A 17,914-nucleotide genomic window follows, 5' to 3' on the forward strand; every position below is an offset into this window, starting at 1 on the left:
TAATCTGGACCCAGTATAATTCCATAGTACAGAAGCTGGTTTGTTCTTCTCAGTCTATTTGATATTACTTTGTTTCATTCTTGTTCTTCTGCCACTCCCAGAAAATTGTTCATTTAAGAACACTGTGCCTGGATGTGGTGGCTCATGCCTGTAATCCCAGCACTTTGGGAGGCCAAAGTGGGAGGATCACTTTGGCCCAGGAGTTTGAGACCAGCCTGGGCAACAAAGGGAGACCCTGTTTCTACAAAAAGTTTAAGTTAGCTGGGTGTGGTGGCACAGGCTTGTGGTCCCAGGTACTCGGGAGGCAGAGGCTAGAGGATCACTTGAGCCCAGGAGGCCGATGCTGCAGTGAGCTGTGATTGTGCCGCTGCCCTCCAGTCTGAGCAACAGAGCGAGTCCATGTCTCAAAAAAAGAGAAAAGGAATGCTGCTTTTTTTCCTTAAACTTCACACTTTTAAAATGTAGATACATTATTTCCCCCGGGGGAAAGGAGACTATATCCTGTCCAAAGAAACTGCTATGTATAAATTACGAAACTGAAATTATTTCTTCAACATGATGTTTAATATTATGCATTAGTCTTGAAGTGATATAGGGTCAAATTCAATGTAAAAGCCTTCCAGCATACCTACATTTCAGGCCCTGGAACCTGCCCTCATTTCTTTTTATTTTTATCAACTTGCAGTCTAAAATATCACAGGAAAATTTCTAGCTGTTCTTCCTAGATGCTGACAAGTCTACTTAGGAGAGTAAAGATTTAGAGACATAGCATAACATTGGTACAAGTCTCTTAAGACTCAGACTTTCGCCCATCCTCCCCCCCTTTTTTTTTTTAACTGATGCAAAAAATTGAATCCCAGAGAAAGGTGACATATCTGAGTTTACATGGAAGTTAGTTAGGGGCAGGGCTGGGATTTCAGACTTAGGTCTTCTGGTTCCCCATGTAGTTTTCTTTTCCTGTTATATACCATGCTTCCTGTGGGAATTAGAAGACGGCAATTGTAGAAAAACAACTCCACATTTTTAGTGAGGATTCTAAAGTAAAATTAATCCATCAACAATTCCCCAGTTACTTTAATCATAATTTCAACACTTGTTTAACATGTTTCCTTGGTATTTAGTGTTTAAAGAAAGCTACGGCCGGGCGCGGTGGCTCACGCTTGTAATCCCAGCACTTTGGGAGGCTGAGGCGGGCGGATCACGAGGTCAGGAGATCGAGACCACTGTGAAACCCTGTCTCTACTAAAAATACAAAAAATTAGCTGGACGTGGTGGCGGGCGCCTGTAGTCCCAGCTACTCGGAGAGGCTGAAGCAGGAGAATGGCGTGAACCCGGGAGGCGGAGCTTGCAGTGAGCCGAGATTGCGCCACTGCACTCCAGCCTGGGCGACAGAGTGAGACTCCGTCTCAAAAAAAAATACATACCATATTCGTCAAAAAATTCTTGTTCATCTATTCTTTATTTTATGTGAATAATGGTTCTGGTTTCAATTCCTACTTTCTCTTTAGAAAATTGATGTAATTTAGGCCGGGCGCGGTGGCTCACACCTGTAGTCCCAGCATTTTGGGAGGCCGAGGCAGGCAGATCACAAGGTCAGGAGATCAACACCATCCTGGCTAGCACAGTGAAACCCGTTTCTCTACTAAAAATACAAAAAATTAGGCCGGGCGCGGTGACTCACGCCTGTAATCCCAGCACTGTGGGAGGCCAGGGCGGGCGGATCACAAGGTCAGGAGATCGAGACCATCCTGGCTAACACGGTGAAACCCCGTCTATACTAAAAACACAACAAAAAATTAGCTGGGCATGGCGGTGGGCACCTGTAGTCCCAGCTACTCAGGAGGCTGAGGCAGGAGAATGGTGTCAACTCAGGAGGCGGAGCTTGCAGTGAGCTGAGATCGCGCCACTGCACTCCAGCCTGGGCGACAGAGTGAGACTCCGTCTCATAAAAAAAAAAACTAAATAAATAAATAAAAATACAAAAAATTAGTTGGGTGTGGTGGCACGTGCCTGTAGTCCCAGCTACTCGGGAGGCTGAGGCAGGAGAATCGCTTGAACCCAGGTGGCAGAGGTTGCAGTGAGCCTAGATCGTGCCACTGCACTCCAGCCTGGGCAACAGAGCAAGACTCCGTCACAAAAAAAAAAAAAAGAAAAAGAAAAAATTGATGTAATTTAATATGATGTATAGCTTACATCTGGTTCTTCCTTTTTGGGGTTTTTTGGGGTTAAGTATAGTCTTACAGACTGAGTTCTTTTGTCTTTTTTTTTTTTTTTTGGAAGATGCTTTTGCATGAGGATCTAGGTTGAATTAGTATCTGAAACTGTGTTAATGAACTTGCTTTTTTATGTACTTATTTTCCAGGTCAAGAGCAATCTGAATCCAAATGCAAAGGAGTTTGTTCCTGGGGTGAAGTACTGAAATATTTGAGTAGACGGGGCCCTCTTTTGGTGGATGTAGCACAATTTCCACACTGTGAAGGCAGTATTAGAAGACTTAATTGTAAAAGCTCTCTCGTCACTGTGTTACACTTATGCATTGCCAAAGTTTTTGTTAGTCTTGCATGCTTAATAAAAGTGCTGAGACTGTTATTAAGTAAAAAGCTGTCAAACATTTACTGAAAATAGAATTGGCCCCATGGCTTGATGTGAAGACAGCAAGGAAAGAAGCACCAGTCAAGTTGTGAACAAGCACCAAATTAAAAGACCTAAACCTTACTAAATTGTCTTTTTTTGAGGCTAATCTGGTCCCTTAGGGTTAACTATCACTTGTTAATGTCTAAACTTTAAAATCAGTACATTTAATTTGAGTTCCAACTGTTAAGCATATTTCTCAGACTTAAATTTGATTATGTCCCCATCAAAAAGAATCTCCATTTTCTACAGGTCTGTTAGTTAATTTGAGATAATTTGTTAAAGACAAGTATGTCATATTACTGAGGCTACAAGTTAGTCAGCAGATGAGTGCCAGTCCAGGCTTTTCTGGTATGTTATTGTTAGAAATATTGAGTTCTAGTGTTACATCTGAGGAAGTATGTAATTTAAGAATTGTAACTTCTAAGGGATTCACTGCATCATAGCTATGCCTGTATGGAGTCTAACATATGACCAACACCAACCCATAATCCAGCTGAACAAAGATACTGTAACATTATGATTTTGAGTGGTGCTTTTCCTTGCTTTGTTAACCATCACAAGAGTCTGCAGCACAACTTTTCTTTTAACAAAGCTAGAACAGTTTTGGCTTCTTAAACTTCATATTTGGGTAGGTTAAGCTGCCATACGTGTTCAGTGTGAATAGTGTTTAAGTTGAAAATATTGTAAAAAAATTATATTTTTTCAAAAATATTTAAAAAAATAAATAATAGTAGAACTGAGCAGATGGTTGTGTTTATTGGTGCTGGAATGTACTGTAGTGGTGTTACTCACCTGAGTATGGGCCCAGTGCCTCAGGACAATCTTGCTGGCAAAATGTGCTAAGATTTCAGGCTTTGTTAGATTCTAACAGGTATGTTGCCATGCAAGTATCTTTCCAGAATATAGCAGTAGAATAACCCCATGGCCCATCCTTGCTTCTTAATCACCTCAGACTTCAGTGTCAGGGGCATCCTAGATAGTCATGTAAGAAACTTTATGGCTGTCCAATATGATGGTGACCTTACTCTAATAGAACCTCCATTGTTTTTTGTTCTTCACAAGGGCTTTTCTTGAGCTTGTTAGGTTGAAAAAGATTAAGAAAGCCATATAGTCAGTTCTGACTCACATTCTTCTGGCAGTGGGTGGTGGGGAGGTTCTTTGGTGTGGGCACCTGTACCCCAGTGTGTGGTTGGTTGGTTGGTTGGTTGGTTGGTTGGTTTTTGGAGACGGAGTCTTGCTCTGTTGCCCAGGCTGAAGTAACAGTGGCGTGATCTCAGCTCACTGCAACCCTCACCCCCCAGGTTCAAGTGATTCTCCTGCCTCAGCCTCCCAGATAGCTAGGATTACAGTTGTGTGCCACCACACCTGGCTAATTTTTGTATTTTTAGTAGAGACCGAGTTTCACCATGTTAGCCGGGCTGGTCTTGAACTCCTGACTTCAGGTTATCCACCTGCTTCGGCCTCCCAAAGTGCTGAGATTACAGGCGTGAGCCACCACACCCAGCCTTTATTTATTTATTTATTTATTTTCGAGACAGAGTCTCACTCTTTCACTCAGGCTGGAGTGCAGTCTCAGTTCAATGCAACCTCTGCCTCCTGGGCTCAAGCGATTCTCCTGCCTCAGCCTCAAGTAGCTGGGATTACAGGCGCCTACCACCACGCCTGGCTAATTTTTGTATTTTTTTAGTAGAGATGGAGTTTTGCCATGTTGGCCAGGCTGGACTCGAACTCCTGACCTCAGGTGATCGCCCTTAAGAGTAAAGATTCTCGAATGTGGCTTTTGTTGGGAAAAAAATTTAAAAAAAGAAAAGAGGGCTCTAGGCTGGGCACGGTGGCTCACGCCTGTAATCCCAGCACTTTGGGAGGCCAAAGTAGGTGGATCATTTGAGGTGGGGAGTTTGAGACCAGCCTGGCCAACATGGTGAAACCCCGTCTCTACAAAAATTAGCTGGGCATGGTGGTAGACGCCTGTAATCCCAGCTACTCAGGAGGCTGAGGCAGGAGAATTGCTTGAACCCGGGAGGTGGAGGTTGCAGAGCCGAGATGGCGCCACTGCACTCCAGCCTGGGCGACAGAGCAAGACTCTTGTCTCAAAATAAAAGGAAAAGGGAACTCTAGCCAGACGTCCTGGATGTGAATCCTTTGATCATGGGCATATCACTTAACCTTTCTGTACCTTCCTTTCCACATCTCTAAAATAGCAGTAATAACTGTCTCTTGATGATGTGAGTAGTTAATATATATAAGTACTTAAGACATAGAAAGTCCTGTTTTAAGTGTTGTTATTTTTACTATTAAGGAGTCATCTAGGCTAACCTCTCTTTTTGGGAACTTTTCTTGTCTGAGGGAACGTGCACATTGAACCCACTTCAGTGTTTAGTAGAGAGCCAGGCATCTGCATTACAGATAGTGATGGAAGGTTTCCGCGCATCAGCTGCCCATGCGTTCTGAAGCCCTAAGGACAAAGTATCACCTCATAGGGCTTGTACAGGCATCGTTTTAGGATAAAGGCATCCTGTTTTAGAGGACTTTAATTTTATGATGTTATTGAGACAAGGCAGTGTATATGAGAGGATTTTTCCTGTTCTTGTGCTGCATTTCTCAACATTTTCCATGTCACATATCAAAGTGATACTTGTTTAGCATACTGGAGTACAAGAATGAGGCTGCCGGTGGCTAGAGTTCTCAGCTCAAGGACTCCAATTGGCCCAGATTCTGCCCAGGTGTCTGGAAGGCTAGAGGATCTGCATTTCAGCATACTTGTAGCCTCTTAGTGGCCCACACTAGTTGGGAAGTTCTGCTGTTACTGTGAAATGGTAAAGGAATTCCACCCAAAATCTATATGTTGACTTTTTATCCAGCTCACCTCTTTGAGGACAGTTTACAAGAAAGAGAACTGAATAGTTTCTTTGGTTAAAGCATAAGAATGTTTTGATTATTCAACCCTCCCACAAAAACCATAGACACATCCTACCTTTCCTGGAAGTCATTTTTCAGACCTTGGTGCACACAGATGCAGTTTCTATATTTTCTGGAGTGTCTTCTGGAATTGCAAACTGATCTTTTGAACTTGAAGAAAATCCTTTGAAGACTGGGCAGATAGGAATGTATTTCAGAAAGGCCATTCTTTTTACTGTGCCCATCCCAATGGGGAAATCGTAGCTCTTGAGGCTGGAAGACGTGTCACTGTTGGCATGAGCCCCCGCTTTCCACTGTATCAGACCACGCTCCTCTGGGCTCCCTGGAAGAGGACAGTGGGGTCATTTACCAAGGCCAGCAACCCTCAGCCACCCCCACTTCCCGTAACCCAGTCCTAAGGCAGACTTCTAGAATCAAGTATCTTCCTTAACTATCATTTGATCCTAAAAAGTGGCTGAATCTATGGTTTCTGAACTAACTTGGCCAGAGCTCTAAGGAACACTAAAGGATACTAGTTATAATAGTATTTATTGTGTAACTACAGTGTGCCAGGCTCTGTGCTAAGTGCTTTAATTTCATTATCTTGTTTCTTCAAAACATACCCCTGGGAGATATATAGACACCATTGTACAAATTTTTATTTTATTTATTTTTTTGAGACAGTCTCACTCCGTTGCCCAGGCTGGAGTGCATTGGCACGATCTCGGCTCACTGCAACCTCCTCCTCCCGGGTTTAAGTGATTATCCTGCCTCAGCCTCCTTAGTAGCTGGGATTACAGGCATGCACCACCATGCCTGGCTAATTTTTGTATTTTTAGTAGAGACGGGGTGTCACTATGTTGGTCAGGCTGGTCTTGAACTCCTGACCTTGTGGTCCGCCCGGCTTGGCCTCCCAAAGTGCCGGGATTATAAGCATGAGCCACTGTGCCCGGCCTATACAAAATTTTAAGATGAAGAAAGGGAACAAAAAGTTAAGTAATTAGCCGGGCGCGGTGGCTCAAGCCTGTAATCCCAGCACTTTGGGAGGCTGAGGCGGGCGGATCACGAGGTCAGGAGATCGAGACCATCCTGGCTAACACGGTGAAACCCCGTCTCTATTAAAAACACAAAAAATTAGCCGGGCGTGTTGGCGGGCGCCTGTATTCCCAGCTACTCGGGAGGCTGAGGCAGGAGAATGGCGTGAACCCAGGAGGTGGAGGTTGCGGTGAGCCGAGATCGCGCCACTGCACTCCAGCCTGGGGGACAGAGAAAGACTCCGTCTCAAAAAAAAAAAAAAAGTTAAGTAATTGTGAACCTAAATCTGTGAGTATGTGGGTAATGTGTGTTAGGCCCATGGGGACCAAATCAGGCCCAGATTGTGTTCTGGGGGTAAGGGAGGCATATTTTGAAACACTATAATCAGTGTTAATATTTCGTATTATGATTCCATATGTGAAAAAGAAACTCATTTTTATAATACAAACCAGAAAGTCAAGCTAAATAAAATCTTTGGAGGTAGGGATACACCAAATAATTTGTTTGTTTGTTTGTTTGTTTTTTGAGACAGTCTTGCTCTGTTGCCCAGGATGGAGTGCAGTGAGTTGATCTCGATTCACTGCAACCTCTGCCTCCCAGATGCAAGCAATTCTCCTGCCTCAGCCTCCCGAGTAGCTGGGATTACAGGTGTGGCCCACCATGCCCGGCTAATTGCTGTAATTTTAATAGAGATGAGGTTTCACCATGTTGGCTAGGCACTGGTGTCGAACTCCTGACCTCAAGTGATCAGCCCGCCTTGGCCTCGCAAAGTTCTGGGATTATAGGCGTGAGCCACTGAACCCGGTTAGTAATTTTTACAACTAGGAATTCTCTCTCAGGTGGGGCAGGATCACATGAGATCTCAGGTTTTCACAAGAGGGCTGGGATCGACAAAGACTGAAATACTATAAATCTAACAGAAGGAGTGGGAATTTCCACTTGCTGGCAGCCGAGGCTGAGAACAAACCCATGAGTAGCACAAACCAAATTATGTTCCGAAATCTCACAGGAGAGGGCACTGAGGGAAGGTGGAGTCCCCAAGGAAGACTATCTGGAAGAGACACTGATTGGGCTTGGCTCTACAAAGGGCGCACACAGTCTGGAAGAGACACTTTGACTGGGCTTGGCTGTACAAAGGGCGCACACAGTGGGCACAGTAGAGTGGGATGAGCCATAGGTGTGGTGTAGGACTATGTTCCTGGTGTCTGATTACGTCGCACCACTGCCAAGACACACGTGGCAGCCAGCCGAGAGCTCCCTCTAGCAGACCAGTCAGCCTGTCCACTACATCCCAACCTTCAGTGCCTTCTATACTTCTCCAAGCCCCCTCCTTTTTCCTAGGCCTCACCCACTCGCCCTCATCAGTAAACCCTCCCAATAACTCTAGCCCGGCTTCCTTGACTTCATTGCTTGCTTAAATCTAGTTTTACCACCTATCTTGTGCCAGGAGCTCCTCTAAACAAACTGTTACTGACTTAGACTTTTTGGCATATCCTCCTCAGTGTCTGATTCAGGGCCAAGCAGGTAAGCTCTAGCAGCATGTGCTGAACTAAATGGACTGCCCTCTAAGGTTGGGCTATGGATAGGTAAAGACAAAGAGCACCCTGTCTACTAAAAATACAAAAAATTAGCCGGGCATGGTGGCGGGCACCTGTAGTCCCAGCTACTCAGGAGGCTGAGGCAGGAGAATGGTGTGAACCTGGGAGGCGGAGCCGAGATTGAGCCACTGCACTCCAGCCTGGGTGACAGAGCGAGACTCTGTCTCAAAAAAAAAACAAAAAAAAAAAACAAATGCAAAATGGCCCATCCCCAGCAGGAAGTTAAGGGCTGGAAAAGGCTTTTGCTATTCCATGGTTAAGGACAGGGTTTTGAGCCAGCTAGACCTTAGTTTGAATCCAGGTTGTGTGACCTTAGGCAAGTGACTTAACCCCCCTGAGCTTTAGGTTCCTAAGTGGATACCGAAGACTGCTGAGCTTATGTGGCATGATGCACAGAATGATTCCTGGCAGGGACAGTTGTGATGCTCAGGTGGGTTGAAAGGTGGGGTATAAGGGACTCAGGCAGTTCTGTAGCTGTCATTAAGGATGACTGGATAGCTTAAACTAGCCACCCAAGTCACAAAGAAGCCTCTTCATGTACAGATGCCTACCCAGATGTTCTCCATCTCCTCATATTCCCTAGGTATTGAGGCTGCCACTTGACTGTCTCAGGCCCATAGGATGGTCTGCTCCAGCCCCCAGTCTAGCATCCTCTAAATGGGCTGGGGTACCATGTTCAAATATCCACCCATCCATCAAAGGGACAGCCGCTACCAAGAGCACCCTCCTTTGATTCTGCCTAAAATCCTATGGGGAACCCTGGCCCTCCTCTGTCCTCCCCACCCCCAACCCACCAGCTGTGCAGAGACAGCATCTGACACCTATGTTATGTGAATATAAACACTTGGATCTTCAGAGAGAGGGAGGCAGACAGGACCTGTGGCTGTGATCAGGCTGGTAAGTGACGAGATGGAGGCCCATCATTTTGCTACTACCATCCCTTATGTCCCTATACTGATGCAGTCATTAACTCCCATCTCCCTGGAGCCTTCCCCAGTCCTGCAACCCGGGTCCCCTGAAACCCTCCAGCAGAGGCAGTATGGTGCAGTGGATGGGACACAGGCCATTGACTGCGTCAGATGGATGTTGTTAAAAATCCCAGATTTAGCCAGATGATATATAGCATGCACCTGTACCCTCAGCTCTTCAGGAGGCTCAGGCAGAAGGATTGCTTGAGTCCAGGAGTTTGAGGCTGTAGTATACTATGATCACACCTGTGAATAACCACTGCACTCCAGCCTGGGCAACGTAGACCCCCATCTCAATTTAAAAATAGAGGCTGGGTGTGGTGGCTCACGCCTGTAATCCTAGCACTTTGGGAGGCCAAGGTGGGCGGGTCACCTGAGGTCAGGAGTTTGAGACTACCCAGCCTGGCCAACATGGTGAAACCCTGTCTCTACTAAAAATACAAAAATTAGCTGGGCATGGTGGTGCACACCTGTAATCCCAGCTACTCAGGAGGCTGAAGCAAGAGAATTGGTTGAGCTCAGGAGGCGGAGGTGGCAGTGAGCCTAGATCACGCCATTGTGCTCCAGCCTGGGTGACAAGAGCGAGACTCCATCTCAAAAAAAAAAAAAAAAGCCAGGTGTGGTGGCTCACACCTATAATCCCAGTACTTTGGGTGGATCACTTGAGCCCAGGAGTTCGAGACCAACCTTGGCAATAAAGTGAGACCCCGTCTCTACAAAAAATTCAAACATTAGCCAGGCATGGTGGCATGCACCTGTGCACCGGTAGTCCCAATTACTTGGGAGGCTGAGGCAGGAGGGTCACATAAGCCCAGGAGTTTGAGGCTGTAGTGAGCTATGATTGTGCCACTACACTCCAGTCTGGGTGATAGTCTGAGACCCTGTCTCAATTAAAATATATATCCCAGATTTGCGATGTTTTAATTTTTTTTTTTTGAGATGGAGTCTCGCCCTGTCACCCAGGCTGGAGTGCAATGGCACGATCTTGCCCCACTGCAACCTTCGTCTCCCAGGTTCAAGCAATTCTCCTGCCTCAGCCTCCCGAGAAGCTGGGATTACAGGCACACGCCACCACACCCAGCTAATTTTCATATTTTTGGTAGAGATGGGGTTTCACCATGTTGGGCAGGCTGGTCTTGAACTCCTGACCTCATGATCCACCCGACTTAGCCTCCCAAAGTGATGGGATTACAGGCATGAGCCACCACGCCCGGCCGTGATGTTTTAATTTTATGACTTTATGACTTTGTGGTTTCTGAGGATGAAGTAAGACACTTAGCTCTGCCTTATCTATGGTATATGTTTGGTAAATGTTAACTGTTTGTTATCAGAGCACCTGGTGACATTTATTTTATATATTTACTGGCATCTTTATGTGGGCCCCACAAAGTATCCTCCACGCAAAAAGCTCTGGTACCAAAGGGAAATGTTAGTGGCTCTTTTAGTCGCCATTGTGGCAGGCTGCTGACATATTTGGAGTGGAAGGATTTTGCCAACAAACTGATGCTGCATTTATCTCTGTCCTACTCTGAAGAAAGCAAAGACATCCCTCAGCCCAGTGGCTATTAAGAAATGGAGAGAAGGCCAGGTGCAGTGGCTCATGCCTGTAATCCAGCACTTTGGGAGGTTGAGGTGGGCGGATCACTTGAGGTCAGGAGTTCAAGACCAGCCTGCCCAACATGGTGAAACCCCATCTCTACCAAAAATATGAAAATTAGCTGGGCGTGGTGGCAGCCACCTGTAGTCCCAGCTGCTCGGGAGACAGGAGAATCACTTGAAACCCCCCGGAAGTGGAGGTTGCAGTGAGCTGGCTGAGATCGCACCACTGCACTCCAGCCTGGGTGACAAGGTGAGACTCAATCTCAAAAAAAAAAAAAAAAAAAAAGGAAAGAAATGGAAAAAGCGGAGAGGAAAGGATTCACAGGACCCAGCAGTGACTCTTCTGGGCCCATCCTCTTCAAGACCTCTGAGGCATGTCTGTGCCTCATTCTCTCCCCCCAGCCAGTGAGCACTCCACCAGCCCATCTATTCCTGATGCTCCCTGCAGGGCCTGCATTGCATGGGACCTAGCCACAGCTCCAGCTTAGAGGCCATCTGTTGGAGTGCATGAGTCCAGCCTAGTTCTTCGTTCCCCTCCCAGGACCGAAACATACCTGGCACTGTGTTGTCAAGTATGAAAGCAAGGCACCCGCCCACAAACATCTCCGTGGTCAGCAGCACAGTCAGAATCTGATCCACTTCAAGAATGCCTGTGGAATAGGCCAAAGGCCAATGGGTGTCATGGCCCAATCGGGAGAGCAGAGTTGAGGGACTTCCTCTTGTGCAGCCATGGCAAAGCCCTGTCTCAAACCTATCTCTGTCTTTCCTATCTCTGGGTTCAAATCCCAATTCTGCCAGTTGCTAGTTGTTCACCTGGGACAAATCACTGAGCCTCTCTGAGCCTCATCTTCCTCATCTGTAAAGTTGAAATGATAATGGATAAATGATAAATGTAGATAAATGGAGCTGTTTTGAAAATTAAATAAGCACATGTAAAGGTCAATAACTGTCCACAGGAAGTGTCTTAGTAAAGGACAGCTGTGACCCAGGCTCTCAGCTGCTGGTTGACACTCAGAGTTGGGTACGGTTTGTGGCTGTAGCTGTGTGGAGCCTTTGAGGGAGGGGGCTGTGCTCAAAGTTTTGGGCCCACCCCGCCTTTGGAGACAGTAAACAGCTGGAGGCACCTGTATTGATGGCGCCAGGGTTGGACTCCAGGTAATTGGGCAGCGTGAGCCCGAAGAACATGGAAAATCCCAGCACGAAGAGGTTGCGAGAGGAGTTCATGTCCACAAATTGCAGGTTGGACAGCCCCACAGCTGTAATCATGCCTAAGGGCGCAGGAGAACCGCTGGAGGCGCCGCACATGCGCAATCCAGGTGGGTCCCACTCGGCGACTCGCACCGCGACCCGTGGCCCGCGCCAGACACTCACCAAAGAGAGTGCAGAACATGCCCCCCAGGATGGGGTCAGGGAGCGAGGCGAAGAGGGCCGTGAACTTGCCAATGGTGCCCAGGACCAGCATGATAGCCGCACCATACTGCACCACGCGCCGGCTGCCCACCTGCCAGGGAGCCAGCGGGGGAGCTAGACCTGGGGATGAGGCTGGGGCGGGGTTAGTTCCAGGGGCGGGGCCTGTTATAAGAGTGAGGCATAAACCGGCTGGGGCTTGATGCGGGGGTGAGGCCTCTCAAAGACAGGATGGGGCTAAACCAAAGTGGGGACCGAGTTGGGGCGGGGCCTGCGGCCCACGGAATTAGGGCGGGACTTGGCTCCGGCTTGTCGCGACACCTTGGTAATTCCCAGGACGCCAATGTTGGGACTGGACGAGGTGGACCCGTTGCCCGTGCCCAATAGCCCCGCGATGATGCAGCAAATGCCTTCGGTGAAGATGCCCCTGTAAGGAAGGGGAGAGTCGGGGCTCGGTCCAGCCTCTGCACCAGCCTGTGATCCCCCATCATCTTAGCGGGCTGCCGTCCTCTGGGGCTGTGGGGGCTGCAGCTATCAGCTGTAGCACTCCCTACTCCAGGCCAGAGTGCTCAAGCTCCAGAGCTAGTCCCAGTGCGCTGGCACTTACTCCTGTGGGTAATTCTGGCCTTCAATTTCCTCCTGGGATAAATACCGGTGCCTGTCTCACAAAATGCTTCAAAGATTGCATAAGAATGCACAGCCAGAGCTGGGCACATGGAGGGCTGTCAATGACGGTGGTTCCCCTTGGACTCCGCCATCTTCTCAGCTACTCCCAGCAACGACAGAGGGGTGATGAGAGGGCACCCCCATCGCACAAACAAGGAGAATGAGGTCTGGAGCGTGTCCCCGACTTGCCTAAGCCTGCCCCCTGGGCCTCCACCCCGTTCCTGTGTGTGCTTCCTGGAGGGCCCCTGAGGAGATCAGATACCAAGGAGGGCAGGTAGGCTACCTGTTGATAGCATGTACTGGAGGGGGTGGTGCGCCAGCCAGGCGGGCACAGGCGTAGTAATCTCCGATGGACTCAATGATGCCTGCCAGAGTGGCGCTGAACATTCCCAGGACGGCAGCCACAGTCACTGTGGGCAGGCCCCACTGACCTGTGCCCGGAGGGAGACAGGATGGTGGCTACAGTGAGGAGACTGTGATGGTTAGGAATAGACAGGGCAGTGCTGGAAGGAGCAAGAGCAGATCAGGAGACCTCAGGCTGGGATGGGAGCTATACAGTTGTGGGAGCTTATTTGAGTCACTCAGAGCCAGGAAGTGGGACTGAAGCTTTGTCTAAGTAAAACACCACTCTGCTGGGCGCACTATAAATGTGCGGCTAATGCTAGGTGTGTCACCTGCTGGATTGGGGTCACCAGGAGTCTGTCTCATAAGTGGTCTCATTTGGGGGCAGAGGGGCCCAAGGGGTGTTGCTCACAGGGGTAGGGGATGCGGATCCAGGGTGCAATAGCCATGATGTCACCACGGGCATCGGTTCTTGCCTGGAAGCCATAGGCTTTCGGGTCTGTGGGCAGCACATCTGTCAAGGTCAGGACATAGCAGAGCAGCCACACGGTCATGATGGCCAGCACGATCTGAAGCAGGGGGACGAGGGGGCACTGAAGGCACTGGAGGTCTCTGTCCAGGCTAACCTGCTCCCACCTCAGCCCAAGCTCTGGCCATAATCCCAGCCCCAGCCGCCTGCCAGGTCCTCACAGGAAACATTTTGAAGATCTGGATGCGGAGGAGAGTGAGGCCCTTGCCCCAGCGGTAGGCAGGCAGCAGGAAGGTGAGGTTGCGCAGGTACTGGGAGAAGAGGATGATCAGGAGAATGGAGCTGGGGGCAGAGGCACAATCAGGAAGTGGATGGGAGGCCAGGCTGGGGCCAGGAGCCGGGAAGAAGGACCAAGGACATGAAGAGGGTAGGGTGTTGGGGCTGGGCAGGGATCAGGCCTGGTGCCTGCTCACCAAGCTGAGATGCCCCAGTGGGAGCCAGCTCGGTCGCCAGCAGCTTGGAAGACAGAAAGGCCAATGAGGGAGACAGTGGGGGTGACTGTGAGAGGCCCAATGTAGTTGAGCAGTGCCCCAGGCAGCCCCAGCAGGCCAATCACCACCTCCACCACGCTGGACACCATGATTGCTCCCTGGACCTGGAAGGGCAAACATCAGCTGTAAGTCACCATGTAAAGGTCATGACCTGGCTGCTGCTAGCAGGAACAAAGCTCCTGGACCACCTCCTCAAATCCCCAAACTCAGCAGCCACCCTCACTCCCATATAGCCCCTCCTCAGGACCCGGCCTCTTCTACCCTTACATGCAAACCCACCTCCCGTATCCGTGGGTGCCAGATATGAGAGGTGTTCAGGGGCAGACTCCAGTTACCGTAGATCTCCTCTGGGGGTAGAGTCAGGGACACACACATGGACCAGGTACAGAGACAGAGAGGGAGAGAAGATGCTGCCATGGCTGCACCCTGGTGTCTGGACCTGGGACAGTTGCTCAGATCTCCAGGTCTCTGGGCCTCCCCTTTTCCCCAGTGCGGACCCCAGAAGTGTACCCACCTTCTGGGGGGCATTTCCATCTCTCCAGAGCCAGTATGGCTTTGGCTGGAACCAGAAATGCAAAGGCACTGGCCTGGAACAGCGGCAGCCTGGAGGAGAGGCACAAAGCAACGGGGGTGGGGAGGGGCAGGTGGGGAGGAGGGATATAGACATGGGGAGAGATCAGGAAAGGAGAGCACAGAGAGAGTGTGACAGAGACACGAGGGACAAGGGCAGATGGAAATTGTTGAGGCCCCAGGGAAGACCATCTCTAACATTTTGGCTGCCCAAGGAAGAAAACAAATGGAGCCCCCAGCTCAAAACCTGCCCCCTTCCCACCACCAGCTCCTGCACTGTGAGAAGGGAGCACCTGCCCGGAAGTGGAAAGCTCAGTTCCTGCATCCAGGTTTCTCTCTCAATCTTCTCCCGTCCCCCGCCGCTCAAACAGCTCAAATGCCACCCAGGCCTAGGGCTGTGCACTCGAGGGCATGGGGCCCTGGGAGGGTGGGCTGTCGAAGAGGCTGGCACCAGCCCTGGGAGCTAGCTCAGGGCTACCATTTGGGCAGTATTCAGAATGGGGCTTAAGAGGGGAGAGCCGGCTAGGCTTGGTGGCTCACGCTTGTAATCCCAGCACTTTGGGAGGTCAAGGTGGGCAGATACAAATACAAAATTAGCCGAGCATGGTGGCGCATGCCTGTAATCCCAGCTACCTGGGAGGCTGAGGTGGGAGAATCGCTTGAACGCAGGAGAATCGCTTGAACCCGGGAGGTGGCGGTTGTGGTGAGCCGAGATCACACCACCACAATCCAGCCTAGGCAACAAGAGCGAAACTCCATCTCCAAAAAAAAAAAAAGATGGGAGAGCCAGCAAGGGTACATTCCCTTAAACTTGCAGATGCCCGGTCTTTGAACTGTGCCTAGATCAAGGTTCCCAGGGTTGGGGCCGCGCTGCCCAGCTCTAAGGCTGGCCTGGGATAGGAGAAGCAGGTGGAGGCAGATAGTGGCTCTGGGAGCCCACCTGCTCGTGCTGTGTGGATCACAGTGGAGGGGTGGCGGGGGGCGGGGGGGGGGAGCTGGGCCGCTCACCGGATGCCCAGGGTGGTCTGGATGAGAGTGGTGATGCCCACGCACGTGAAGATGGTGCCGATGAGCTGACTAACCATGTGCTGGTCGTGGCCCACACACAGTGCCTCAGCCAGCAGGAAGGGCACGGCGATGGTACCACTGAAGCATGTCAGGTAGTGCTGGGCAGAGGGAGAGAGCAGAGTGCATGAGACAGGACCCCAGAGCTCCAGGGAGAGGGGACAGCCTAGTGTCGTCATGCCTGCCTCAGCGGGCCTGGACCTGGCTGCCTGCCCAGGACTGGTAGTCCCCACAAGGGATTCCCAGAGAGCTACTGCTGACCACTCTGGGGGTCACTAATTTCCGCCCAAGTTATTCCTGCGGCTTCCGTGGAGTCGGCTCTGCTCTCTGTCACCAACATCCCACCTGGCAAGCGTCACACTGCCCCAGGGAGTTCATCTTCTTTCAGGACTCAGCCTCTTCCACACCTCTGCTTGCTGACAGCCACTGTGCTGAGCTCAGGTTTTTCTTCCTGTTACCCAAGATACCCCCTGCTGTCCAGGGAGGGGCTGGAGTCCCCGGGGAGTGTGCAGAGTGAGGGTGGGGAGGCCCTGGGGGACCCACCTGGAAGCCCAGTAGGATGCACAGGTACCAAGGCGGCACGTCCTCGATCTTGTACAACATGTCAAACTTAGGCTCTGTGGGTAGTGGAGTCAGGGGGTCCCTGGTGGATTCATGCTGGAGGCAGTAGAGAAAAGTAGCTTAGGGTGGAGTGATGGGGACAGGCAAAATCCATTCTGCCCCGGAATCAGTCAGGCATCCCAAGTGGCCTGTCAGCAACTGAGAGTGGGGTTCCCACCCTCCCCAACAGTCAATCCACCCGGCTGCCACTCAGCCTGGCCATAGTTGTCTCCCACTTCACATTGCTTCCCGCAGGGATGAGTCTACTGTGCCAGCTTCTAGAGCCCTCAGGACCTGTCATTTCAGCCGGGGAAATGGACCCTTAAGTCAGAAGTCTTGGAGACCACAGGAGAGGGGGGCCAAGAGGGCTCAAGACTGTGGACAAGTCCAATCCGGTCCCACCTCTGCCCCCTGGAGATCCTTGGGGTGTCACTGGTGGGGAGGTTAGGCTCCTCCTGAACCCCAACCTGGAGTCAGCCAGTCCCAAAGCTGCAGGCTCCTTCACCCCCACCTCCACCCATCCCCCAGTTGCCACATTCAATTTGGGACAGTCACTCTTATCAAGTTCATCAGAACGTTTATCTCTGGCCTCCAGGAAGAAGGCCTGCACAGGCCCTCCAGCTCCCCACACCCCCGTCCCCACCTAGCCCCCACCCCCAGCCCCCAGCACCTGTGTCCGGCCCTCGGGGTCCTCCTGGGCCCTCATCTTTGGGGCACAGGTTTGAGCAGTTCCTGAGGAGAAGAGGGGATGACTTTACGAAGGCCAAGGAGGAGGACTTTACTCCACATATCAGGCATTGTTCGAAGTAAATCTGTAACCAGATGCCCAGCTCTGGATTGCGAAAGGGGGGCCCGGGCAGAGGTAATGTATTAACTCTCACTAGGGCAGTAAAAGCCACCCAAGCCTCTGCCACATGTGCCCTTCCCTGCCCACATCTGCGCCTGGGCGCTGGACCTGTTCTTGTTTCCCAAGTGAGGGCCAGAGTCGAGGGGGTGAGGACCAGAAGTTTACCAAGCCCCAGGTGAGGGGAGAAAGAGGGAGTGGAAACAGGCACTTATTATGTAACCGCCTGTATGAGGCCCTTCCCCACTGATTAATAACCAATTCATCATTATCATCATCATCATAGTCATTCTCGTTATTGAGGAATGGCCTTGGCCTTGTGCCAAGAAACATGGATCTGCACTGTCCCAAGTAACCCCTGTGCTGGGCGGTATTAACCCCTTTAACAGCGAAGGAAACAGATTCAGTAGATGTGATTTGACCCAAGCCATGCAGATAGCAAGGTTGCAGAAACCAATCCTAAAATTCAGGTTGGTCTGAGCTGCCTTGCCCCCACCACCCTGCATCCCTCAGGGTCCCTGAGGCAGGCAGCAGATGGGCCTCTGCAGGCGGAGTTGCCTAGGCTGGCCCAGCCTGGCTTGCACTCTGTGTCAGGACACAGATCCCTTTCCCCTCCCAGCCACATAATTTCTGGGACCCAGTGCAAAGTGAGAATGTGAGGCCTTTAT

The 17,914-nt window shown here is 50.4% G+C and overlaps 2 protein-coding genes across 3 annotated transcripts in view; one reads left to right on the forward strand and one right to left on the reverse strand.

Moving 5' to 3' along the window:
• The window catches only part of PAIP2 (poly(A) binding protein interacting protein 2), a 28,733-nt gene extending 25,359 nt beyond the window's left edge, over nt 1-3,374 (forward strand). Inside the window, exon 4 of the mRNA XM_032158039.2 lies at nt 2,363-3,374. Within this exon, the coding sequence (XP_032013930.1) occupies nt 2,363-2,419 (57 nt within the window). The 3' untranslated portion in view covers nt 2,420-3,374. The remainder of the gene's footprint in view (nt 1-2,362) is intronic.
• SLC23A1 (solute carrier family 23 member 1) lies at nt 543-17,152 on the reverse strand. Of its 2 annotated transcripts, none has more exons than XM_032158038.2 (15): nt 17,073-17,152; nt 16,346-16,459; nt 15,746-15,903; nt 14,682-14,770; nt 14,447-14,514; nt 14,090-14,271; nt 13,838-13,958; nt 13,560-13,716; nt 13,089-13,236; nt 12,461-12,566; nt 12,104-12,233; nt 11,857-12,000; nt 11,287-11,382; nt 5,609-5,875; nt 543-976 (listed from the first exon to the last, which is right to left on the reverse strand). In XM_032158038.2, exons 1-14 carry the CDS (start codon nt 17,106-17,108, stop codon nt 5,628-5,630), a joined length of 1,797 nt encoding a protein of 598 aa, XP_032013929.1. In that variant the 5' UTR covers nt 17,109-17,152; the 3' UTR covers nt 543-976; nt 5,609-5,627. The 2 variants fall into 2 exon arrangements, with proteins under 2 accessions (XP_032013929.1, XP_032013928.1); XM_032158037.2 differs by having other exon boundaries at nt 14,435-14,514.
• Between the last annotated feature and the right edge of the window lie 762 nt (nt 17,153-17,914).

This window comes from Hylobates moloch, unplaced genomic scaffold (assembly GCF_009828535.3).
Source record: "Hylobates moloch isolate HMO894 unplaced genomic scaffold, HMol_V3 SCAFFOLD_6, whole genome shotgun sequence".
Taxonomy (NCBI): domain Eukaryota; kingdom Metazoa; phylum Chordata; class Mammalia; order Primates; family Hylobatidae; genus Hylobates; species Hylobates moloch.

Bases quoted from the DNA above. Each gene is read 5' to 3' on its own strand.
- SLC23A1 (XM_032158037.2), bottom strand. From the start codon at position 17,108: ATGAGGGCCCAGGAGGACCCCGAGGGCCGGACACAG. The intron at 13,959-14,089 runs GTGAGCAGGCAC...CTCTGCCCCCAG, and splicing joins CACTGGGGCATCTCAGCTTG to CTCCATTCTCCTGATCATCC. The intron at 12,001-12,103 runs GTGAGTGTCTGG...CTGCGCCCTTAG, and splicing joins CATGTTCTGCACTCTCTTTG to GCATGATTACAGCTGTGGGG.